Source organism: Sceloporus occidentalis, unplaced genomic scaffold, assembly GCF_023333645.1.
Source record: "Sceloporus occidentalis isolate IW3139 unplaced genomic scaffold, rSceOcc1.0.p SCAF_2, whole genome shotgun sequence".
NCBI classification, from domain to species: Eukaryota; Metazoa; Chordata; class Lepidosauria; order Squamata; family Phrynosomatidae; genus Sceloporus; species Sceloporus occidentalis.
Genome location: NW_028316982.1, coordinates 164,730,362 through 164,756,980, shown reverse-complemented (window position 1 = coordinate 164,756,980; position 26,619 = coordinate 164,730,362). Strand labels below are relative to the sequence as shown.

At 39.5% G+C, this 26,619-nt stretch overlaps 1 protein-coding gene across 2 annotated transcripts in view; it reads left to right on the top strand.

Moving 5' to 3' along the window:
* Nucleotides 1-26,619, top strand: part of LOC149319232 (ras GTPase-activating protein 3) — a 182,223-nt gene that overhangs the window by 138,264 nt on the left and 17,340 nt on the right. For both annotated transcript variants that reach the window (XM_089511335.1, XM_089511334.1), the window contains exons 8-16: nucleotides 8,385-8,464; nucleotides 9,148-9,252; nucleotides 9,522-9,678; nucleotides 11,156-11,304; nucleotides 16,185-16,299; nucleotides 17,522-17,596; nucleotides 19,805-19,928; nucleotides 20,937-21,043; nucleotides 25,445-25,522. In XM_089511335.1, the coding sequence (XP_089367461.1) occupies nucleotides 8,385-8,464; nucleotides 9,148-9,252; nucleotides 9,522-9,678; nucleotides 11,156-11,304; nucleotides 16,185-16,299; nucleotides 17,522-17,596; nucleotides 19,805-19,928; nucleotides 20,937-21,043; nucleotides 25,445-25,522 (990 nt within the window). The remainder of the gene's footprint in view (nucleotides 1-8,384; nucleotides 8,465-9,147; nucleotides 9,253-9,521; nucleotides 9,679-11,155; nucleotides 11,305-16,184; nucleotides 16,300-17,521; nucleotides 17,597-19,804; nucleotides 19,929-20,936; nucleotides 21,044-25,444; nucleotides 25,523-26,619) is intronic.

Genomic DNA, 26,619 nt, shown 5'->3' with positions numbered 1-26,619 from the left:
AGATAAAGTGGTGTCAAATAGATTATTTCTGCAGTACGAATGCGCCCATGCACCCATATAGACTTCCCCCCAACACTGACCTTTGTCATTTAAAATGGAATGCAATGGTCCAAAGGGGTAGAGTCTTCCTCTGTTAAGGAAGGGATGCTGTCTCAAATCCACTCTAGAAACAAGGAAGGGATCAAGAGGTTATCTAGATGAGGAATAAGTTCCTACTTGATATCCTCAGATTGCAGACAGAAAAGGCATAATTTGTACCTGGTATAAACAAGCAGAAATTGATTTATTGCAATAATAGTGGCAGTACTAACAGTGATATGTAGCATTTGCAAAAATTACTGTTGCATGCCTTCAATTCATTTCTGACATGGATATCCTAAGGAAAACCTATCATGGAGTTTTCTGGGGCAGAGAGTGTGTGACTCACCCAAAGTCGCCCAATGGATTGCCATGGCTGAGCAAAAAATCAAACCCTGGTCTCCAGAGTTCTAGTCTGACACTCAAACCACTACACCACGCTGGTTCTTATTTGCAAAGTACTTTGAGATATTAAGTATAATGTGCATAATGTGCATAGAGCCAGCATGGAGACCAGATTTTGATTCCCAGCTGAGTCATGAAACCCACTGGGTGATCTTTGGGCAAGTCACACAATCTCAGCCTCAGGAGAAGGCAATGGCAAACCTCCTCTGGACAAATCCAGTCAATACCCCATGATAGGTTTGCCTTAGGGGCACCATAAATCAGAAACGATTTGAAGGCACACAACAACATCAAATGCATATGTTATCTAAGCAGTCTCAACAATCACTTTGTAAGATAGGCTGGTATTATTCCTGTGTTGCAGATAGACAGGGACTGTGGTTGATTGGATTAGTTGCATAAGGCCACCAGGTAATTTCATGGTTGAAGTGCTACTTTTATTGTGAGTTTCCTGACTCACAGATAGCTCTACACAGCAAAGGTGGTAGTGGACTCATGCTAATTTAGAATAGAAAAACAGTTGGCTCAGCATATTGCTATTCTGGAAGTAATTTTCTTCTTACAGAGCTTGCTAGTGTTAACCCCTCCACAAAAATTTCAGTAGGCTAATTAGCTACTGTTTTTCCATTCAAATTTTTCCATTCAAGTAAAAGCTTTTCTCTTTCAAATCCTGCAGCGTATTTTGTCATTTCATCTAAGTGTACATCGAAGCATGTTATCATGACTGGAAGTTTTTTGATATACCCAGAATCCAACTTTTATGAAATTCTTCCAGGATTCTTGCCTGTTCATAAATTGGGTTGTTAAGCTCTATTGCTGCCTAATAGCCCAATTTTCTGTCTTTTATTTAAAAAAAATTTCTATCTCAATAAGAAGCCAGAATTATGGCAAGATGTATTACACCTAGAATCTAAAAACTTACAGTGGCCTAAAGAAAGTCCTGGAGGGAGCTGCATGATCCTAGTTGTTTCTGACTTATGGGAACCTTAAGGCAATCTTATTACAGGGTTTTCTTGGAAAGATTTCGTCAGTGGAGGTTTTTCTGTTACCTTCTTCTGAGCCTGAGAGACTTGCCCTAGGTCATAAGTGGGTTTCCGTGTCAAGTGGAGATTTGAACTCCGGTTTCCTAGTCTAGGCTATACTACCCTGTTACTACTAATCAGTTTTTGCCTTGTAAGTTGCTACAAAATCTAGGGCGCGTTACAGACCGCCGGATTGCGGCGGTCTGCTGCCGCCGCCGCTTGCACCATCCAGGAGCAGCAGCCTTTAAACAGCGCGGCTCCCGGACGCTGCCGAGAAGGAGCGCGGAAATCGCGCTCCTTCTGAGGCCCTGGAAGAGGCGCTGCAAAGCGCAAGGGGCGCATTTGCGGCGTCATTTCCAAGGCGACACGTGCGGACGCAACACATCCAGCACGTAAAGATGGCTGCACCCGTGTGTATAGGGCACCACCATCTTTACGCCCTCGTCACGTGCTAGGGGTGAGGCCGGTGTGGACGCTAGGTCCTCGGCCAACCCCTAGCATGTGACGGGGGCGTATTAAAGGCCCGTCTATAACGCGCCAATGAATCATGGAAAATCATAACGTTAATATTGCAATAAAATAACCCACACTAAATATACTTTACCAATTGCAAATAAAATTAATCAAATAAGAAAGAGAGAGGCAAACATAGTTCATCCAGGACTTTTCGTGTTTGTTTTACTGCACTATAAACATAACCAGCACCAGCAGCCAGAACACCTGGAGTTTTGAGGGGGAAGCATAGCTGAGGAAGAAGATTTACCATGCTTGGCATTGGCTTCTCAAAATTTCCCTCTTGTTGCTGCCAACCAGCCTTCTTTGGAAGAAAGATGAGACACTGCGAAACATCTAGCATGCTGAAAATACCTTGTCCACAAGATATCTGAACAGTATTTCTGCTAGGTTACTGTGCCCCTTTCAAATGCACCTAGGAAAGAGGCTTACAATAGCTTTTTGTTTGTCTTCTGTTAGTTTTGATTTTACTTTGTGTTTGCTATATACAAAATCTTGATTATTTCACGGTAATACTGAATTTAGGCTATGTCTGCTGAATTGCCTTATGTAAGTGTGTTTTTTATCAGGTTGTTTCAAGAGTTTTTTGTTCCTAAAATATGGTGTTGAATTTCAATAATATGTTGATTCTTTTTATGAGTCACTTTGGACAAAGTCTATGCATAAATCAATCTAACAGTTCAGTCCTATACCATAATATTTTGTTAGCACTTACTCTCATTGGGTTCATTGTGAATAAGATGTAGCCTGACTATGGTCTAATCTGAGTTGCAGGAATAGTGCAGTTTGACACTGTTTTAATTGCCATGGCTCAGTACTATGGAATTCTGTGAACTGTAGTTTTGTGAGATATTTAGCCTTTTCTGACAGAGAGCTCTGGTGCCACCACAAACTACAAATCCCAGTATTCTATAGCACTAAGCCATGGCAGTTACAGCAGTGTCAAAGTGCATTATTTCTGCAGTGCAGATTAGACCTAAGATAATAATAATGATAATAATAATAATGAATAAAGGACTGGGGCACTTTCACACCACAGTTATAATGTTGTGATTCCACTTTATCTGCTATGGTTCCATCCTATGGAATCCTGGATATTGTACTTACATAAGATATTATTCTCAGCCAGAGAGATCTAGTACCTCACCAGACTACAAATTCCAGGACACATCGGGTTCAACATGAATAAGATGTAGCCTGACTATATAGGATGTTGCCATGGAAGTTAAGGTGGAACCAAGAGCCAGCATGGCATACTGGTTTGCGTGTCACTATCATTTTGACTACCACTTTGGAGAGCAGGGTTTGATTCCCAGCTCAGCCATAAAAGCATCTGGGTGACCTTGGGCAAGTCACATGCTCTCAGCCTCAGGCAAAGCCCCTCTGAAAAAACATGCCAAGAAAACCCTTGATATGTTCATCTTAGGGTCTCCATAAGTCAGAAACAACTTGAAAGCACACAACAATAATAAAAGTCCTATAATTGTGTAGAGTGAAAAAAACCTTGTTTCCTTTTATCTTGACATCTTGTATCTAGAATTGGGGAATACTAGAGGTAACAGGGAGGTTGGTACTCAGACTGCACTTAAGGATAGACAATCTTATGGGTTGGCCTAAGAAATTGTCTCTGGAAATAATGTACTCAAAACGAAATTAATTCTGTGAATAGCAGTGAAAAAATTCTACAAAACAATGCAATATATGTAGAACAACATGGCCTATTGAGTTACTGTTCTCTTTGGCCCCATGGCGTATCTCAGTTAAATAATAATAATAATAATAATAATAATAATAATAAAATGCATAATCCAGTTTGACAACACTGTAACTGCCATGTCTCGATGATGTGAAAACTCTGGCAATTGTAGTTTTGTGAGACATTTAACGTTCTGGTGCTGCAACAAACTACAATTCTCAGAAATCCATAGCATTTCGCCATGGCAGTTAAAGTGATGTCAAGATGCTTTATTTCTGCAGTGCTGATGTTTCCAGTGTTGCAAGTTCCCATTATTTTTTTCAGTTGCTGGCAATGCCTTTTAACTGTATATTTGTTTGGCTTTCTATCTGCAACTTTATATTTTTAATCTCCCTTTTATGTTCAGTTGGTCTGCTGCTATTTGAAAATGAAAATGAAAAATAAAGTATAATAATGTTATTTTTAATCGGAAAAAATTATTTCTGACCCTAGAAACAACTTACATGCACAACAGGGAGGAGCCTTTAAATATGTTCACAACTTGATCAGAATAACCGTTTACTTTTGGTTGTGGTTACTCACTGCTGGGTGGGGTACCCTAATGGTCGTTTCTGTATCCTAGGTTCATTAGAAATGAAAACCTCAAAGCTTTTGTTGTTGCCACTGAGCTATGAGAAAGATTTGTAGATAACCTCATATTTAAAATAGCTTCCTCCTATGCTTTGTACATGCAGCTGCCAGTGAAGTTTTTGAAAAGCATTATGAAGAAGACAGCAAGGAGAGATAGTATCTTTGTGCCTGTTTAGAAATTCAAAACCAGCTTCACGGGCGTTTAATACTGTCAAAGAGAGACAAATAAGGTATCAAGGTAAACTGCAGAACACATAGATTTGCAGACAGAAATATTGATTTTGCCAATTAATTACCTCAGATAAGATAAATTTGGCCAAAGGGAGAGGTAAACAAAGATAAATGTAGGTTGCAGTCTTGAAATCTCCCTAGTGACCGGCTTTAACTTTTCTACCTTCAGTTGATTGAAATGGCCCTTCACAGACACTGGCTTAACTGTTGAGAAGTTATAGAATGACTGCAAATATTCTCACCACTCCAGTGTTTAAAAATCTATCAAACATCTATGAATTTCAAAGATCAGTTGCCTGGACACTATTTGCTACTTTTCTTTTGTTTTTTTCCTCTCACAGGGACTCATCATGGGCTCATAATTATGATTATTCCCATTCCAGGTTTTTTTGTGCTTAATGTGTTCACGCATGGCATACACACTTTACTATTATGGTTGATGGTGTCTTGTTTTATATTAGTCACTCTGGCTATATTAAATAGTAAGAGTTTGTGGAATTTATCAGACAAGGGAAATTGGAAGTATAATCCAATGACAATCCAAATGCAATCATGGAATTTAACGTTATTGCATGATAGACTGACTACCACATGCAATTTCTGGCAATGGGAAGTCAGTCTGAACACAATCATGGGGTTTCACGTTATTGCGTGACAGACCACCACAGGCAATTTTGGGCATGGCAAGCTATTTTCGGGCAATGGAAATCAGTTCAAACGCAATTCGAATTCACATAAATTCGCAGAACTAGCGAACTTCTGTTTTGTATTTTACTTTCTTATGCTTTTGGTTTAATGTGTTCTTTCTACCCTGCTCCCTTCACATGCCACAGATTTCCAGAATCCCAGAATTAGACCTCTTGAAAACACATCTCTTTTGATATAATACAGAAGAGAATGGAATGATAGCTTGGAACACAATATTGTGTAACTAAGGAAGGTTCGCATGGAGCTAAATCTGTTCTATTTTTGACCATTGTAGATCTCCAGAAATTCCTTTCCACCTAGCTAACTAAACTAACTGGTTAGGTAGTGACAACTCTCAGATACACAATGATGCAAAGTTTTGGTGGATCTAGTCACCATTTTCAGTCTCCTGGACCTTGCCATGGGACTCTCTTCCTCAGAATTCGGGGAAATCACTTTTTTGTTTATGAAAATCAAGGTGAGGGAAAAGCACGGTGTGTGTGTAGCTTTTGCAAAGAAGAGAACTGAACGTCCTAGAAAGTTATCTCAAAATAAAGAGTGTATTCTTCATGCACCATGTTTTAATGTGGAAATGTGCACATGTGTTTTTTGTTGTTGATGTTTATTTATTTGTTTGCTTGTTTGTTTGTTTGCTGCTGGGAGGCAGTGACATCAGGAGCTACAAAAATAGCAGGGGGTAGGGTGAATGCAGCCCTTGGCCCATGCAAAACCCACACCAATATGTAGCATACTTGCTATGTGATCCTAATATAGTTAGAATGGCACTGTCAGCCACACACTGAAGAGGAAAAACATCAGCAGATTTCAGAGGGCACTAAAATTTTATTTAGGAAAAAGAATCTGCAATGATATTCTATACACACACACACACACTTACTTGGCAAAAAGAAAAAAAACAGTAATCCATTGAGAACTGAATATGTCCAATGTACACTGAATGCTCATGGATGGAAAACACAGAAATGGAGTGAGAGGATTGAATAGTTTCTTGGAAGACAGCAGGGAGCCAGCTAACCAGCCATGAAGAAGAACATTATACACTGCAAGGCTCTATTGCAGGCTCCACTTGTTATTCTTGAGCATTAAAAGTCACTTCAGACTGTTTTGCTCAGTGACTGATGTGTGTGACATAAGAACAGTGTATGCTACCATAACGAATTGGGTTGGCAAGTATTAACATTGAGAGAGAGAGAGAGAGCATTTTCTGGTGGGTTGGATTTTAGCTTTGCAAGTTCTTTGTTTCCATTTCTAAATAAAAATTGTTCTGGAGTTTTTAATCCCTCCTTTTTTTTTTTTTTTTTTTTTACAAATTTATCATACGTGATCAATTTCTTTGTCTTTTAAGTCTCTGTCAGAGAGGAGACAATAACGTATCTCTTAGTAAGTTAATAGCTGCTGATCTAAGCAAATATAAACCCTCATCAGGCGTTCAGAATAATAGTATAATATCATATATCAAAAGAAAGTAGAGTACCTTAGCAACCCTGCCATCCTGGTTTCCATTAGCTTCTGATAATCTTTTGAAGGGGAGACACTTCTATGTGGATGGTTTCCATTTGATTTTCAAACCTGATTGAAATTAAATGAAGAGCCTGGATGGATGGAGAAAAGTGGTGCTTTCTGAACTAGTGGTTCTACCACCTTCCCACTTGTTGTGTGTTTATTTTACTAGGATTTAGAACACCTGAATAGGGCAACACAGTAAACTTGTTTTCTAAATCAGATTGTGAGTGGTTTCTTCTTAAAATTCAAAGAGGAAACCACTCACAATCTGATTTAGAAAACAAGTAAGTGTGTGATAAGAAAATATTGACTCTGTTTCAGGTTTTGTGGAAATCATTATAAAAAGTTTGTAGAGCTAAGATTGCATACTGATATCTCCATACTATACTTATCACACCTCCTACTATATTTTCAGTAGAATATTGGTTAGACATACTACAGCTTAACTCAGAAATTAGAAATACGTAATATGTTTCTCATAAAAAGCTACTTTGCCCACTATTCCACCCCTTCACCACCACCACCACCCCCAGTAACAGGCTAGAATGATGTTACCTCTTTGCTTGTAATGCCCAGAGCTATAATTCCCTTCTTTTTAGTGTAAAATAACAGGGTTTTTGCCTTTTATTTACTACTAGTGGGTACTGACTCAGTCTCAGCAATAGGAAGGAGAGGATGAAGGGTCACATGAGTCAGTGGCTACCCCTGTGACCTATTGGAGGGGGGGGTCTTGCGCAGCTATCAAGGAGTCTACAACAAGGAGAGGAGAAGACACATTTAACAAGAGTTACATTAAAGACTGTTGTTGTTAAAAAAATTAAAAGTTACTCTGCATTCTGTGCCTTCTTCCATTCTGCCCCAAAGGAAAGAGTCTGCTACCAGAAAGACAGAGAGTCATTATGAATGCTTGAAAGGGCTATGTATATGTGTGTGCTGCCTTGGCACACTGGCTGCTCCAAACAGCAGCATGGGGCATGCACTTGGACTGGCTGGGCAGACTTGTAAGAGTTTAGATGAGGAAGAGTTTCTATGTATGACTCAGGTTGGTTCATGTATGAGAGTTAGGAAAAAGAAGAGGAATTGGGTGAATAACGGTTTCTGTATGCCCACCCAAAGCATCTGTGTGAAATGCACGTGGCAACCATATGTTCTGTGATGCTGTGCCTTGCAAGAGTGAGGGGTCCAGACAGTGATCAGATATGGGGGAACCGAGAGTTCATTTTCCTGTATTTTTGGTAACAGTAATATTCTAGTAATGAGTAATCCACAGATAGTTTCTGGACTGAAGTAACAGTATCAAGCTGGGTGTCTGGTGAATAACACAAATAATTACTTTTAAAAAATAATATTCCAAGCTCTGGATTAAAATAGAACTGGGCATGTCTCCTTTACTGGATGCATCCTTATATATTTATTTAGAAATGTATTATCTGAAAGCTTTTGAGTATAGTGAAATGTGATATCCTGGCTTTACACCTGTGAAACCAGTGCACTGTGTAATCTCATTGAGCTTCCCTATATATAGTGACAGTTTAATGAGATTCTTGTTAAGTACAGTAATAAGATTTTACTCTCTTAAATATTGTCATCTCTGCTAGGTTACCAGACCTTGTAGCTATAACAAAAAATCCCATTTTGATATTGAAGATGCTGATGAAGTTGACAAGATGGAAATCAGGTAAATGTGTTTTATACACATACACAAATGCTAAGTAACCCTGTAGTTAAAATGTCCTATTTGTGAAAAGAAAATAAGGGTTATCCATGATCTGCACCCAGCCATTGACATCCTTTGTAACCTTGAAAAGTCATGTGTTCTTTGTTCCTATTTATTATCTGTCAAGGAAAGAAAGCATATATCCTGAAAGGAAGAGGGAAAAGGAGAACATATTTACTTTATCCCTGCTAGCTTATTTTCTGGGCTTTGTCACTGAATCATTTTCAGTGAGGAAGAACCTGTACACATCCAAAGATACAGCTACATTTTTAAAGTTATTAAAAGCCCAGAGAATGGGTTAAAGTTTGGCAAATGCCAGAGTCCCAGAAGGCCCAACAAAGCCAGTGCCAGCACCTCTATAAATGAGTGAATGTTTATAGGGTCCAATCCTTCAACTGGAGAAATCTGGGCAAAATTGGATGCAGCAACTGCCCTCCTTAGGCTTCCCCTTCCCATTGCTTGTGGGCAGATGAATCATACTTCAGATGTGGCACTCAGAATGAAGTAATGGTGTAGTTATAGTGCAGGAGAAATTTAAGAGAGTTCTGGGTTCGAATCTCACAGTGAAGAATTGGTAGGATGGTGGACATCATCCTCACATAATAGGTGGCAGTGGTGGCTCACTCACTTCCATTGTGTTGCAGAGTCGATCTTTGGAATGCAAGCAACTTGAAGTTTGGAGATGAATTTCTAGGAGAACTAAGGCTACCTCTGAAATGCCTCCGGCAATCCAGTTCTTATGAAGCATGGTATTTAATTTTTTAAAAAATCTTACTTTTTAATATGAAAACCATTTTTGTTTCTTTTATATTTAATAATTTTATTTAATTATTATTTTATTAATCTTCTTGTTTTACAAACGACCTGCCAGCTATCTAATATCAGCATAAAATCTTTTCCAGTTGTTTCACAAGAGTATATCTATTTCTCTCAAAACCTGCAAATGTAGAATTGGATAAGAAAGGCCATGCATGTATGTAGCATGAGATGTGGTATGTGTTTTTTCCCCATCTGTTAGGCATTTCCTGCAGCCCAGAGATAATGGAAACAAGTCACTGAAACCTGATGACCTGGGTTCCTTGAGGTTAAATGTGGTTTACACAGAAGACCATGTTTTTCCTTCAGACTACTACAGCCCACTTAGAGACCTCTTGTTAAAATCTGCAGATGTTGAGGTAAATTGCTTGCTGTATACTCACTTTTACTCCTGACATTTTATAAATATTACACAACAAAGTGGTGGCCAGTCAGAGTCTAGACCAACAGTGCACAAAGTCCAACCAACCCAGAGTCTCTGCTTCATCTAAATGGAATTCTGGTCCAGAGACCATTTCCACTCTGCAGGTCATAATGTCACTCTTGCTTCAGCCAGAAAAGATGCTCAAGGCAATTACTTCCCATTCTGTTTTTGGCTGAAAAAAGTCATTTTTCCTTCATTTTTGGAGGAGAGGTTGGGGAAGTAGTGGAAGAACAAGGGGATTCAAACTGCCATGTTTTTGTCATGGTTTAGGTGCTTGGGTGGCATATTTGGGTTTAAAAAATCAGCCAATTTTAATTGGGGTTTGGAAGAGTTTAGGGGCCACAAAATAAGGTCCCACAGACTTCACTTTCCCCACCCCTTCTGTACATCTAGCAACCACTTCCCTTAAACACTCTTCTTAGCACTCATCAGCTATCCTCTTTTTGCATATCATACAGCTTTGAAAGAGCCAATGCTGTGATGTTCCCTCTTAATTCACTTTCCTTTCTCTTTCTTTCTTTCTTTGTTTCATTCATTCATTCATTTTTTTAAAACCATAACACTCTCTTTCAGTCACTTCATCAATGTTCACCATTCTTTCAACTTCCTTGCCTCTGGGCTATAAAGAGTCTACATACTTTCCTGGGATCTGTACCTGATTTGCAAGGCTAAACATACCCAGCTCCCTAAGTCTCCTCATAAGGCATGGCTTCTCCTGGGCTTGAATTGGCCTGGCTCCCCCCCCCCCCCCGCCCACACACACACCCCAATATGGTAGAAATGGCCCACACACCTCCTGGAAAGCATTTTGTAGCAGGGGGTTTGAAACATTTTGCGCTTTTTTTAACCTGGGAGGTCTAGGGAGGCTTCAGATATGATAGACATTTCCTCAACACCATTTTAGAACAAAAACATGTTTTTTGGGGAAATATTTTTGCAAAAATATGTTGACAACCCTGCAGGGCCTTAGAGACCTCAAAAATGGTCATGAGGGGCCCGTGTGAGCCATGGGACTGGACTTTGCTCATGTGTGGTTTAAACCATCACTATGCTACTAGGATTGTAATGCTGACTTCCACACTTCAGTTTTTGTCCCATAATTGTAACTACTGTTACCACTATACTTCTACTATTGTTATTTTACTTTATTCATTTATATCTTACCTTTCTATAATGAGATTATACCTAGCAACATATTTAAATATGTGTGTAAATATGTAGCAGCTAGCAACATATTTAAAACAATACAAATTAAAAAGTAGTACAAAACTATTAATAAAAATATAAATAATAAGATTTTAAAAATAAACACCACTTTTCTCTTCCTACTTGTTGATGCTAACCCACCCCTGTTCTTCTCTTAAAGCCTAAATGACTATGTATTTAAAACTGTTGTTTTTCTTCATGTTTAGCCTGTTTCAGCATCTGCTGCCCACATACTGGGTGAAGTCTGCAGGGAGAAACAGGAGGCAGCCATACCTCTGGTCCGACTCTTCTTACATTATGGCAAAATAGTGCCTTTCATTAGTGCAATCGCAAATGCTGAAGTGAAAAGAACTCAGTAAGTAGAGCAGTGCTTTTACAGTGGGCCCTTGGTTACCACTGGGGTTTGGTTCCAGAACCCCCACCCCTGTAGACACCAGAATCCATGGATGCTCATGTCCCATTATATACAATAGTGTAGTAAAATGGCATCCCTTCTATAAAATGGCAAAATCAAGGTTTGCTTTCTGGAAGTGTGTGCGTGTGTGTGAACTATGGTTAGTTGAATTTGTGGCTGCAGAATCCATGAATATGGAAGGCTTACTGTATTTTCAAGAATGAGAGTCACTGCAACATAAAAACATGCCCAGGACTGCAGAATCACAAACAGCTCAGCTGCCATCTAAATTGTTGGGAGGTGGACAGGGAGGAAAGAAATTTAATATCTACTTAAGGCTCAAAAACCAAAGTCTGTGAAGATAAAACATTTATTGTGGATCTCTTATGGCTTTCATCCATAAGATATGCTTATTTAAATGCAGTTTCCTAGAAGATCAGTGGGACATACTTTCAACTGAATGTATTTAGCCTTAGGATGCCCCATTTCTTTAAACACACACACACCCCTGCCAACTTCATGGCTTTATATAAATCCTTGAATTAACACACAGAACTCCCAGACCAGCTTGCTTTTGAGGAGGTCAGGCAGGCATTTTTATCAGGCAATGCTATAAGCCTGCCTTTATTTTGTTTCCATTCCTCAGGTATTATCCATTCTGCTTGCCTCTTGTCAGTGCCACAGTTCCTAAGAATATTTGAGTTTTCTGGTTGAAAAATGTGAAGTTTTTTGTTACATAGATTTAATAAACATAAATAGTCCCTGAGCATCTGGGGTTTATGAACTGAGATGACCTTCTTACAATTTAAACTGTTGACTTCTTCCTGGTAAAAACTGGGAAGATTTAACAGCAAGGAATCTTTTATACTACAGAATTAAAGCAGCAGGATTCCACTTTAACTGGCATAGATCCATCCTATGAAATCATGGGCTTTGCAGTTTTGCTTTTGTTGTTGTTGTTTTCCTCCTTGTTTCCAACCTATGGCAGCCCTAACACAGGAAGAATGCAGAAATCAAAAGCCTTTTGTCTGTAAATATAAACTGTAAGCCAGGCCCACCCTACTCTGCCCCACCTCACTCCCATCAACAATACCCAGACTACCTGATCCCTATCAGTAATACTTAGGTGTGCTCCTGGATTCTGATCTGAGCCTGGATGCACTGGTTTAGGTTGTGGCAAGGACTGCATTTGCACAGTTAAAACTAGTGCACTAGCTGCATCCATTCCTTCAGAAATCAAATGCAGCTACAGTGACACATGTCTTGATTACATCCCATTTGGATTACTGTAACACACTCTAGGTGTGGCTGTTTTTGGAGATGGTTCAGAAACTTAAGCTGTTAACCAGGGCTGGTTACAGGGACCATTTGACCTCCCTGTTGAAACAGCTCTGAAATGGCTACTGATCCATTTCTGGGCAGAATTCAAAGTGCTGCTTTAGATATTTAAAGCCCTACACTATTTGCGCCAACTATCTGAATGACTGTATCTCCTTATACAGGCCAGTGTGAGCTTTAAGATCTGCAGCAGAAAGCTTTCTCTCAGTCTCACCACCTTCACAGGTGTGGTTGATGAGGACTTGGGAGACAGCCTTCTACATGAGTGTTCCCAGGCTCCCTTCCACCTGAGATCTGCCCCCCTTCCTGCTCTCTTTCAACTGACAGATGAAAACATTTTAATTCAGGCAGGCCTTTGAATTTTAATTATGGATCTGTAGTATACATGTGTTAAGTGGTGTGCTGCATTTTGTAAAATCTTTTAAATTAAACAATTGTGCCAACTTGGTATGATTGGCCAGCATGGTGTAGTGGTTTCAGCATTGGATTTAGGACACTGGGAGACCAGGATTCGAATGCCAGCTCAGCTATGGAAACCCAGTGATTGACCTTGGGCAAGTCACACTCTCTTAACCTCTGAAGTTGGCAATAGCAAACCACCTCTAAAGAAATTTGCCAATAAGTTTGATTTGCCTCAGAGTTGCCATAAGTTCAGAAACAATTCGAAGGCACAAAACAATAACAACAACTGTTTTTGATAATGTTTGAAATAATATTGTTATTTAAGTCTTTTTCAACATTTGTAAATTAATGTTTGAGCTTGATATTTTAAAAATTATTGTAATCTGCCTTGAATCCCATTTTGGGAGAAAGGCAGATATAAATTCAATTAAATAAATAAAATTATTAATGCTTCAAAAGAAAACATCTGAGAAATCTTTTTTAGAAACAGGCAGACCAACAGTTAAGAGTCTTCTTCAATTTCATCTTCATTTCTAATCACTGATCTATAGTTTGTATGTCTGCTTGTCTGTCTCTGTTATGTCTAGTCCCTTCTTCCTCTCATTTCTCCACCTGTCTTTCTGTCTTATCACTCACTTTTGTCTTTTCCCTCTTCTGTATTTACTCTGTACTCTTCCATATGTCTCTAGATATGTATGGTTCCCTCTGCTCTTACTCCATGTGTTTCTGTCCCTCCACTCCTCTTTCTCTCGTTTCTTATGCACTCTTTGTTGCCCACTCACATTTTCTGCATAGGCTGGCCTTTCTTTCATGTGCCTCTGTAAGACAGTATGTTGCAAGCTTCTTCTTCCTGCTCCTCCATAATATTCTATGCTGCCAGTTGTACTTGCTTTAGGTTCTAGTTTAAATTCCAATGCAGTGTGGTTGATATTACTAGATTTGTTCCAGTTTCTGTATCATACAGGCTGTACTACACCTCAGTCAATTTTATTTACTGTCTTTGACCAAAGTATCTGAAAAATATATTGAAATTAACCAGTAAAAGCAAACTTACTAATATACCAGTACATCTACATAAAATCAGTCAAAACACAAATGTGAATATAGACAAGCAGCACCGCACACCAGGATTGGGGGGGGGGGACCTATCTTCTAGCATCCCATTTCCAACTTTTAACAGTAATTCTGGTCCTTAGTGATTTGTCTATGTGTAGCAATGACAGCTGCACAGAATCGAGCCATGTTCTCAGTTATTTGTGAGTCTACATCCTCCAGCATTAATGTCAAGTAGTAATCAGCCATTTGTCCTGGGAATTTTTGTAAAATTGGTTAAATTAAAGAGGAGCACACACCTTGATAGAATGGGCAATACAATATAACATGCAGAAGTGATTCAGCTGAAGTATCAGAACATAAACATGTCCAATTTTCATAAGGGAGCTTCATATATTTTCCTTCCACAACTGCAGAGGGAAGGACGTTAAAATGGGCTGTAGTGAAGGTTGCTCTAAGTTTTGGTGCTATTAGCTTGGCCAAATAGGTTGGCCTAGCAAAAGTCAATTCCAGTCTTCCTAAAACTACTCCACCTCGTAGACTAGTCTTCTCCAGTCAGATGATCTGGGGCAATGCTATCTGGTTTCCAATATTAGGTTGTCACTTTGTCCTTCATTTCCAAAAGTAAAATGTGTTTTGTTGGGCTTTGCATTGGGTTTATACTTGGGAAACCTTGTTTCATATCTCCACTCCAATATGAAACTTGCAGGTAGCCTCCATAATCTGACACATGTGATTATTATGAGAATAAAATGGGATAACCATGGAGAAAGGGAGAATACATATGGAATAAATATGAGGGTCGACAATAGTTCTGCATTCTGAGATGCTGGTTACTGTTGGTGCTACACAACTGTGGTTTTGTGTCCTACAGCCAAATATGAAGCCTAGGCAACGCATGTTACCTCTATTGCCACTTAATTGTTCCATTTTATCTACCATGAAAGGTAGTTCTGTAACATTGACTGAGAAATGTCTCCCCTGCTTACATAAGAGGAAGAAGATGCTGTGCCTTGTTAGGCAGGATTAACAGCCAGATAGGAGTTTATCACACGAGAGGAATTTCTCTTAATTTCGAATGAAAAGAAAGTGGAGCCAGAATGCATTCACGTGAATTCGCTAGTTTAGCAAATTTACATGAATTCGAATTGCGTTCAAACTGACTTCCAATCGCCCGAAAATAGTTTGCCATTGTCTGAAATTGTGTGTGATGACCTCTCACGCAATAACGTTAAACCCCATGATTGCGTTTGGATTGCCATTGGATTATACTTCCAATTTCCCTTGTCTGATAACGTCCATAGTTATTCCATCTTTCTTTTTCTGCTTTGTTTCTCTAGAATGCTGCCTATTCACAGTGAGAAAAGAATATGGGGAAATTTATTTAGAGCTTAGCATTCTAGAGTGTATCTGATTTTCTTAAAGGACCCAATTTGGAAACCAATGCATGAGCTTCATTGGAACAGTCTCTGCCTTACAAATGGTGGAATCCTACTCTCATTCTTATTGACTGAGGTCCGTGGCTGTCATTTATCTCAGCTTGTAACATGGCCCTAAAATAGTGGATAACATATTTTAATTCAGACAACATTTGGGGGTAGCTGTGTTGGCCATTTAACAAATACAAACAAAAATCCATTGGTGATACCTTTTAGCAGGAGGAGCTTGCCTGCAAAATATATCCTCCCCATCATAACATCTTTACTAAGGACTGAAACAACATGCAAGCATCTGACTAACATCTCCAATTGTTTTTTCTTCTCCTGTTTGGTTTTTAACATCTTGCCTGATGAAGAAGCCCATGGAGCTTTGAAAGCTTGCAACAAGTATATTGTGCATTTTGGTTGGCTAATAAAAGATATCACTGATGGACTTTTGTTTGAACATATTTTAATGACACCCTCTAATGGACACCTCATAGGCCTTGGTTGAAAGAGATTGTGTGGAAGTGCTCTAGCAGCAGGAACTTTACCCATTCTAACATTTTTGAAAATCTTAATGCCTTTTTTTATATGAAGACTATATGATATAAAATTATCTGCTTTCAGAGATCCAAACACCATTTTCAGAGGAAACTCATTAACATCCAAGTGCATTGATGAAACAATGAAACTGGCAGGAATGCATTATCTTCAAGTTACACTAAAGCCAATTATTGATGAGGTGAGACCACCTTCAAATAATTAATAAGCCTGCAGTCTTTTAAAAGCATATTTGCAATTGTTTTCCTCATTCTAAGAATGTTTGTCTTGACTAATGTTCAGAGGCTGGGAACCTGTGAGAATCCTATGTAGTCGTTGCTTGCCCAGGAAGTCAAGAGTGTCGCCTGCCTGCCTTACACTTCTGTGAAATTACATTTTGTTGAGTGGCCACAGAGAGAAGTCTTATCTTACAGAAATAAGCATTGTGATCCAGAGAAAGTATGCAGTGTGCTTACAAAGGAAGCAACTTACTAAAATGTGTGATTATTTTTAGATGGGTGTGCATCTTCTAGCTTGACAGTGTGGCATTATTTTATTATCTCTGCAATGCAGTTAGCCTGTCCTCCTTCCCAGTGTCACAAATAGACATACCACAAATTTCCTTTGAGTCAGCATTTTCCTATCTGATCTGTTAATGTCAAGTCAGGCCATACTAAAGATCTGTACAATTTTTTTAAAAACAGTATAACAACATTGTTATTTCATTTGACTAGCATTGACTAGTATTGTATTGTATTGTATTTTACTGTATATTGTAGTTATATGATGATGTTTTTAATCTGTTGTGTATTTTGTAAACTGTATTGCTGATATTGACGGGATCCCACCTCGATCCACAGGGAGAGGCGGGAAATAGAAAAATAAAAATTATTATTAAATTATTATTTTCTTAAACAAAAAGGGGGGTAGAAATATATTACTTTAAGTGTTCACTTGGTGAAGAAGAGTTTTGAGTTAAGGTCAGTTACATGCAGTCATTACTTGCAAATTGAGAGCCAGCCTCTCTTCCCCTCTAGCCTAAATTACTCTCCCCCTTCATTTTTCACCCTGAGCTACCATTGAACATTACATCTGTAAAGTAGCTAGCCACTAGAGTTTCCATCTTAACCAGCATTTCAAAACAAAGTTTGGATTTCTAAACCCCTAGTTTAGAGAAAACCATGGTTAGTGTTAGTGCTTTTTTATTATTATTACTATTAAGGTAGTGAGAGAAGTTAGTGTCCTGGGATTGTTCCTAACTTAAAAAATAGAGGGGGGTAATTCACACTGTCGCTCCCCATCCTACAAAAACTTGGCCAGTTAAAGTAGAATCAATTATTTGTGTAAGGAACTTCAACAAGGCAAATCCCACATGAAGGTAATCTAGTACACTGATTGCAATTCTTCCTTTCTTCCTCTTTTAGATTTGCCAATTGCATAAGCCTTGTGAAATTGATCCTGTAAAGTTGAAAGATGCTGAAAATTTGGAAAACAACAGGGTAGGCATTTCATTTTTAGCTGAAAAACAGGTTTCGCTTTACTATTATTATTACTCTATTGGCATGATTTGTGTACTAAATGAGGTGCTTTTTGCAGCTAGAACAAGTGTCAGTGAACATATTTGCTATTCTTGATACAGTATTAGATTTTATAGTACTGGAAGGTAACAGGTTATTTTTCAGTGCAGATGTTGTAAATCAGTGTAGCTACAACAAGGGGTTTTCACTAAATTCATATACAGAAGGAAGTAGCATATAGATTACATTGTCAAATGTGAGGGGGATGTCTTTGAAAGTACATAGTGGAAAGATTCAACTTTACTCTGACTTCCCAGAACCTAAAGAGCAGGTTTGTGCACAGTAAATGAATAACAAAATAAAATGTCTACACACTGGAATCTGTATTTGAGTTTCATGTAACTCCCACCCTCATTGCAGGAATTTCATCATGTTTGAAGGAATTTTAGATCAGATGTGCTTGCGCATGCCTGATTTCAGCAGTTATTTGCTGTTATTCTCCAGCCCATATATATCATAAGCAAGACAGCAGTGTGTTGTAGAGCTGGGGAATCTTTAGCATTCCAGATTGTTGGCCTGCAACTCCCATTAATCTCATCCAGAATGGGGAATGGTACAGTGACTGTCAGAATTGTAGTCCAAAACATCTGGAGGGCTGAAAGTTTCCACCCATCTTCTTTAGCGAGAAAAAGTTAAAGAAACAAAGAGTTGTTGTTGTTGTTGTAATTATTATTATATTTATTTGTATCCCACTCTTTTCCAGAACTGGGACTCAGACTGGCTTCACAATATTAAAAGAATAATACAATTAAAAACATAGAAAAGAAGTGCATTAAAATAAATTAAATTATTACAATGTTAAAATAGATAGCTATTAAATGCATTTTTAAAAGATGAAACTGTATAAAACACTTTAAAATGAAACAACATCCTATGCCAGTCAATTACAAATATTCTGTTTTAAAAGCCTGTCTGAACAGGTAGGTCTTAGCCTGCCAGCGGAAGGCCAAGAAAGAGGGAGCCATTCTGGCCTCCCTGGGAAGGGAGTTTCAGAGTCTAGGAGCAGTGACCGAGAAGGCTCTCTCTCACATCCCCACCAACCGTGCTTGTGATGATGGTGGGATGGAGAGTGGGACCTCTACAGAGGATCTCAGAGCCCTGTCCGGCTCATACAGGGAGATCCGGTCTGCCAAATAGCATGGACCTGAGCCATATAGGGCTTTATAGGTCACAACCAGCACTTTGAATTGTGCCTGGAAACAAACTGACAGCCAATGGAGCTGTTTCAACAGGCGAGTTGTGTGGTCTCTGTAACCTGCCCCAGTTAGCCTGACTGCAGCTCTTTGGACCAGCTGAAGTTTCCAAACACTCTTCAAAGGCAGCCCAACATAGAGCCCATTACAATAGTCCAAACGGGATGTAATCAAGGCAGTAGCACCAGGGCCAGATCCGGCATCTCAAGGAATGGGTGCAGCTGGTGCACAAGCTTTAAACTTTCAAAAGCATTCCTGGTCACTGCAGAGACCTGGGCCTCTAGGTTCAAAGCTGAGTCCAAGAGTACTCCCAAACTGCAAGCCTGTGTCCCTATTCCCTGTTCTGCCTTCCAACTGACCAGCAGCAAATGTAGGAACTTAACATGTAATAATGTAGCATTTTTAAAGGCACATTTGTTAACTAACCTATGGATCAAAAAACTAATTCAGGCACACTGAAAGGTGTATAAACATCAAGTAGTTTATTAAAAAAATTCTTGTTTGTTTGAATTAGAGATTCCCCCAAATACTTTAATTTAATTTTTCTTTCAAATATGGTTTGAAATATGGTTTTATTTCAAATATGGATCTTCTTTTCTTTCAAATATATTTTTCCACATGGCATTGAGTGGTGAGAGGGTTAAATTCAGAAAAATACCAATCAAAGTCACTGTAAGTGTCTGGAACTGAATGCATGGTTATTTGGACGAAGGCCAATGTTTACTGAACACATTAATTTATTGGTGACTTAAAATACCACAAAAGAAATTAGTATAGGGAGACTTGTGTCCCTATACTATGGCATAGTATTTGGTCATTATATTTTTAACAAATATCAACATTTTAAAAAAATGTACTTTTTTTTCATTGCAGTGAAAACCTGGAATTGTTTTAGCTTGCTTGTTTTATCTGATGGTGGTTGTTGTTTTTCTCCAAGGAAAATCTTAGGCAATATGTAGACCGGATATTCACAGTTATTTCAAAATCTGGGGTCAGTTGCCCTACAGTCATGTGTGATATCTTTTTCTCACTGAGGGAGTCAGCAGCCATACGTTTCCAAGGTATGTTACCATGAGGAACTGAAACTCCAAAAACAATATTAAGCTGCTTCCAAAATTATTTATTTATTCATGCAATTAATCACCATTGTAGCTAGCAATATAATTCCCTACATATTCTTGTAAAGTTATATTTCACTACATGTTCCTTCTTTAATACAGGTTGGGAGTTTAATTGGAAAACCACTTTTGTAAATGAGTCAGTCTCCAGTTCCCAACAGAAATTCTCAGTGTCATTCTGTTCCTCTCCATTAAGTTTTTAAAAAACTTCTTCCTGTGTGTTTTGTTTTGATTTGGGAGAAGTGTTAATTTTTCCACTTTAGAACAGTGAACGTTTCTAGATTGCATGGACATTCCACCTTAGGAATTGACTGATATGCTAGAATTCCACAGAAGCTTAATGAGAAGGTACAGGAGGATGGAAAATGAAGTCTGGAAGTTTAAATTTGATGTAGGGCTTGTTAGCACTCAGTCTCAGAATCTGATCTAGAATAGATGAATCATTAAAGAGAATTATCATGATCATGATCATGTGTGGAGTACTGCTGAATAAATATGGCCTGCTCTGCATTTCTACAAGAAGAACCAACTCAGTAACTAGTGTTAGCATAGTGGCTATTGTATTAAGTTCAGTATCTTACTTTTTCTGTGGGTTTACTGGGATGTCTTCATGAAACTATGGTTCTGTGTGTGTATGTGCCCTCAGGTCACCAGTTGAGCTATGCCAACCCCATGAATTTCATAGGGTTGTCTTAGGCAAGGAATACTCAGATGTGGTTTTGCCAGTTCCTTGCTCTGAAATATAGCCTACAGCACCTGGTATTCATTGGCAGTCACCAAGTACTAACCAGGGCTGACCTTGCTTAGCTTCTAAGATTTGACAGGATCTGGTGCCTTTAAGGTAATTAGGTCTTTAACCATGGTTCTACTCCCTCATTTTTACTGTAGTCTTAGCTTCTTTTTAAGATTGGAATTATAATTGGCAATTTGTGTTCTGTTTCTAAATTACAGATGACCCTGATGTTAGGTACACAGCAGTAAGCAGCTTCATTTTTCTGAGATTCTTCGCACCTGCAATTCTTTCTCCAAACCTCTTCCATCTTACACCACATCATCCAGTAAGTCTTGCATCTTCCTAATGGAAAAGTATTTAGGAAGTCCCTATTTAGACTACAATATCTTCTGTTTCAGTTCTTGCAACCTGCTACAACTCATGTATGCTTTAGCCATTATGTAGCAACTTAGATCCTAAACACACTGCAGAAATCATCCAGTTCAAGACTGCTTTAACTGCCCTGGCTCAGTGCTAGGGAATCCTGGGAATTTAGTTTATTGTGGCACCAGAGCACTCCATGATAGAGAAGACTAAATGTATCACAAAACTATAGTTCCCAGAATTCCCTAGCACTGAGCCAACATAGTTAAAGCAGTCTCAAATGAGATTATTTCTGCAGTGTGTTTTGGACCTAAGTCATAGTTTACATCAGTTTTGTACAGTTGAAAGGTCTTTGCCTGACAGGAGACTACCTATGTAGTGTTAGTAGATAGTAATAGATCAGGGATGATGAAAATGCAGCTGGGGGAGTGTCCCTCCAACCCCTTGTTGCAGCTCACCAAGCCCAGACACCGTCAAAGCCCCCACTCCATTTTAAAATGTTTGCTTCCCCCATCACTTCAAACACATTAAAATTAACGTTGTGGACCTATATACATTGTTAACATTGTTACACCTATATACACACTCTGAAAAACAGACAAAGGTTGGCCAGGAAAAGACATGATGCACTGCCAGTTTGCCAGCAACATGATGATGCAGCCTGCCAGGGATACACAGATGAAAATGGGCCTCTTCTTCTCCTCCCCCCCCAAAGAAAAATGCAGTTGCCCACCACATGGTAGATCTTAAAATTTGCCTAAGAAAGACTTGTGCTACTTATGTGGGATTGAATGTAGAAAATTCAAAAGCACATTCTCACTAATGTAAGTATTACATTTGCAATGCAAGCAGCTGGAATAAAAATATTATTATGCTGCAAACCTGTGCACATCTGTCTTACACTTAGTCCCATTAAACTCAGTGGGACTTAACCTCTGACATGCCTTGGGTTGCAGAATTCTGTGTATATGTAGCTGCTGCCTCAGATGTATAGGTAAGAATGGGCAAGACTGTTGAGGACACTGAAATCAGAGGCTAAGTGATAGAGGAAAAGCCAGAGGGACTGATTCGCCCATGTAATCAATTAGCATGTATTTGAAGGCATATAAAGAAAAGTTAATATGTTTTGTTTTATTACATTTGAAAAATGGAATGGAATGCAGTTTCCAATAGACCTTCATAGAATCATAGAATCGTAGAGTTGGAAGAGACCGCAAGGGCCATCCAGTCCAACCCCCTGCCATGCAGGAAATCCAAATCAAAGCATCCCTGACAGATGGCCATCCAGCCTCTGTTTAAAGACCTCCAAGGAAGGAGACTCTATCACCCTCCGAGGGAGTGCATTCCACTGTCGAACAGCCCTTACTGTCAGGAAGTTCCTCCTAATGTTCAGGTGGAATCTCTTTTCCTGTAGCTTGCATCCATTGTTCCGGGTCCTGTTCTCTGGAGCAGCAGAAAACAAGCTTGCTCCCTCTTCAACATGACATCCTTTCAAATATTTAAACAGGGCTATCATATCACCTCTTAACCTTCTTTTCCCCAGGTTAAACATCCCCAGCTCCCTAAGTCGTTCCTCATAGGGCATGGTTTCCAGACCCTTCACCATTTTTGTCGCCCTCCTTTGGACACACTCCAGTTTCTCAATGTCCTTTCTGAATTGCAGCGCCCAGAACTTGACACAATATTCTAGGTGGGGCCTGACCAAAGCAGAATACAGTGGCACTATTACTTCTCTTGATCTAGACACTATACTTTTATTGATGCAGCCTAAAATTGCATTGGCCTTTTTAGCTGCCGCATCACACTGTTGACTCATGTTCAACTTGTGGTCTACTTGGACTCCTAGATCCCTTTCACACGTAGTTTCATTCAGCCAGGTGTCACCCATCCTATATCTGTGCATTTTATTTTTCCGCCCTAAGTGCAATACCTTACATTTCTCCGTGTTGAATTTCATTTTGTTAGCTTTGGTCCAGCTTTCTAGTCTATTCAGGTCATTTTGGATCTTGATCCTGTCCTCTGGGGTATTAGCTATTCCTCCTAATTTGGTGTCATCTGCAAATTTGATAAGTATGCTCCCAATTCTGTCATCCAGGTCATTGATAAAGATGTTGAATAGCACTGGGCCCAGGACAGAGCCCTGTGGGACCCCACTGGTCACTTCTCTCCAGGATGAAAAGGAGCCATTGTTGAGCACCCTTTGGGTTCGGCCGGTCAACCAGTTACAAATCCATGTAACAGTTACCTTGTCTAGTCCACATTTTACAAGCTTGTTTGCAAGAATGTCATGGGAAACCTTGTCAAAGGCCTTACTAAAATCAAGATACACTACATCCACAGCATTCCCTTCATCTACCAAGCTGGTAATTTTATCAAAGAAAGAGATTAGATTTGTCTGGCATGACTTGTTTCTCTGAAACTCATGTTGAGTTTTTGTGATTATGGAATTGCCATCTAGATGTTCACAGACTCTTTGTTTAATTATCTGCTCCAGAATCTTTCCTGGTATTGATGTCAGACTAACTGGACGATAATTGTTGGGATCCTCTTTTTTCCCCTTTTTGAAGATGGGGACAACGTTTGCCCTCCTCCAGTCTGCTGGGATCTCTCCTGTTTTCCAGGAGTTTTCAAAGATTATTGCCAATGGCTCCGATATTACATTTGCCAGTTCTTTTAATACCCTTGGATGGAGTTCATCTGGTCCCGGAGACTTAAATTCATTTAGATTAACAAGGTGTTCCTCTACTATCTCTTTACTTATTCTGTGCTGAAATTCCCCTATTCTGTCCTCTGCTCCATTATCCTCAGGTTGAGCACCCTTTTCCTTTTCTGAGAAGACTGAGGCAAAGAAGGTGTTGAGTAATTCTGCCTTTTCTCTGTCCCCTGTTAACATTTTGCCATCCTCTCGACGCAGTGGCCCTACCATTTCCTTCTTCTTACTTTTGCTGCGGACATATCCAAAAAAGCCCTTTTTATTGTTCTTAACCTCTCTAGCAAGCCTGAGTTCATAAGACACTTGCCCATCTTCATCCCATTACTCATAGCAAACAAGTTTTCAAATGCCCATAAGATTCAAAAGCAGATTGTAGGGAGATACTGCTTGAAAAGAAGAATGTTAAAAGCCCTACTAGGCCACACTTATATCTCTGTAACAATATCTTACTTTCAAATTAACTGTTGGCAATTTTCTGAAAAATAAATCCTATATAAGTTTGTGAAGAACAGATAAATATTTTGATTCTGGACATATCAGGGCTCAGAAACAAAACAAGATCAGAATTTAGGTATTAATATGCTGTACAAACTGTAAGGAAGCTCTGTCTTGTTTCCTACCCACTCACCTCCCTCACAAGCTCAAGCTGAGGGCCCGAACAGACAGGCCAAAATAAAGCTGCTTCGGATCACTTTGGAGGTATGCTGTTTAAATGATGATTGCATCCTAAGAGGCCAAAAGCCACACCAAAGCCATGCTCCAGTCCTAAGGACTGCAGCACAGCTTTGGTGCAGCTTCTGGCCTCTTAAGATGCATGTGCCATTTAAACAGCATACCTCCAAAGTGACCCAAACCAGCTTTATTTTGGCCTGTCTGTTCAGGCCCTGAGATTCCAGTGGAATGTAATTGTTCCTAGAATTCAAGTACACAGAGCAGTCTTTATCCAGCTGATGGCCACATTCCTTTATGGGCCAGTGTAGCATAGTAATTCCACTTACAGACCTACACTACAGTTAGCCATTCACCAAGCCCCAGATCCACCATCCAGTTTCTGTAGCCCTCCCCTGAGGCCATTGCAGGTCTGGTGGACAACAAGGAGTGAGATCAGAGAAGTATCTGGCTATGCCACTGAAACTGGCTGCAAAATGATTTCATTATCTGTGAGACTGTCAGAGTACCCCTAGCAGACCTCAGCAGAAGATATAATCATTTCACATCTGGCTGTGGGGCATAGCCAAATGCTTTGCTAATCCCATCCATGCACTCCATCAGTCTTGGAATGGCTGTGGTCAGGGTACAGTAGGTCTAGAGGGGCTTTGTTCATTGAGGATAGAAGGGAATACTAACCTGTGCATCAACCAAAAAAGAGACATACGCAGGGGCAAAGTTGACCTACACCTGTGTACACCATTAACAGGATGCCAGCCATTGTGCAGGGCAAAATGAAGCAAAGCAGCTGTGGAATCATTCCACTACAAGAAGCTAGATGTTGCAGCCCTTAATGTTGATTTTAGCTATAATTCTCTTGTACTCTAGGTATACGACCGCAAAGTTCTTTCTTTTATGTGTAAAACTGAAACTAGCATCATAGTATGTACATTTTTGTGGTTTCCTGAATACTAACCATTGGTTTTCTCCCCCTTTTTTTAGGATCCGCAGACCTCAAGAACTTTGACACTGATTTCCAAGACTATACAAACATTAGGCAGCTTATCAAAGTCTAAGTCTGTAAGAATTTCACGTTCTTGTCCTCCCTTTTATGTTGGTATTTCACACACACATGTTAGAATTATGTTTTTTGTTATTTGTGGTTAAATCAGTTTAGCAGCAGCAGCATCATAGCAAACGTGTATTACACAGGTATTTGGTAAAAATCTACTAGATCTGAGCTTCTGGTAAATAAACAGGATACATTGGTAGGTGAAAAGAAACTTATTTTATTGCTACTTTCTAGGTTCTACAAAATAAATAATCAGTAGAGAAAACTATACTTGGTAGAAGAGACCCTAGACCTGACTCTCATGTGTGTAGGTAAGAAGAAAAAACATGTTTAGTAGCATGACCTGGTTTCTGCGTCCATGCTTGGTGAGAGCAGAGAGAGGAAGAGAACAGAGAACAAAGAGTAATAAACTTTATTGATCCCTAGAAAAGGGAGGGGTATGGGAAGTGACCTCTCCACACATAACACTGACCAAATGACCATAGAGATATACCTCACTGGCCTGTTACAGACAGCCAAAATAAAGCTGCTTCGAGTCACAGTGGAGGTATGGTATTTCAATGATGCATGCATCCTAAGAGTCCAGAAGTCACACCAAAGCCACGCTCCAGACTGGAGCATGGCTTTGGTGCGACTTCTGGACTCTTAGGATGCATGCATCATTGAAATACCATACCTCCACTGTGACTCGAAGCAGCTTTATTTTGGCTGTCTGTAACAGGCCACTGTTTCTGATAGAAGAAACACACACACACCCCTTCTCAAAGAAAGAAAACATAGACCTACAAATAAGGATCCTTTTAAGTCAGGAGTGAGGAATGCATGGCCCACTGGATGTTGTAGGGACACTTCTAGGCCCACCATTCCCATCCAACATAGCCAATGGTGAGGAATGATGGAAGTCACAGTACAGCCACATCTGTAAATCCATATGTTCCTGATCCCAGTATCTAGAAATAACAGAGCTTTGCATTCTCTAATCTCCCGTCTGTACTTGATCAGACCATGTTGTTAGAGTTAATGCCAGAACATGTGTACGTCCTGTATTCCCATCCAGGCCTCCTTTGGTGTCTTGTCATCATCTCAACTTCAAAGTTCACATTCC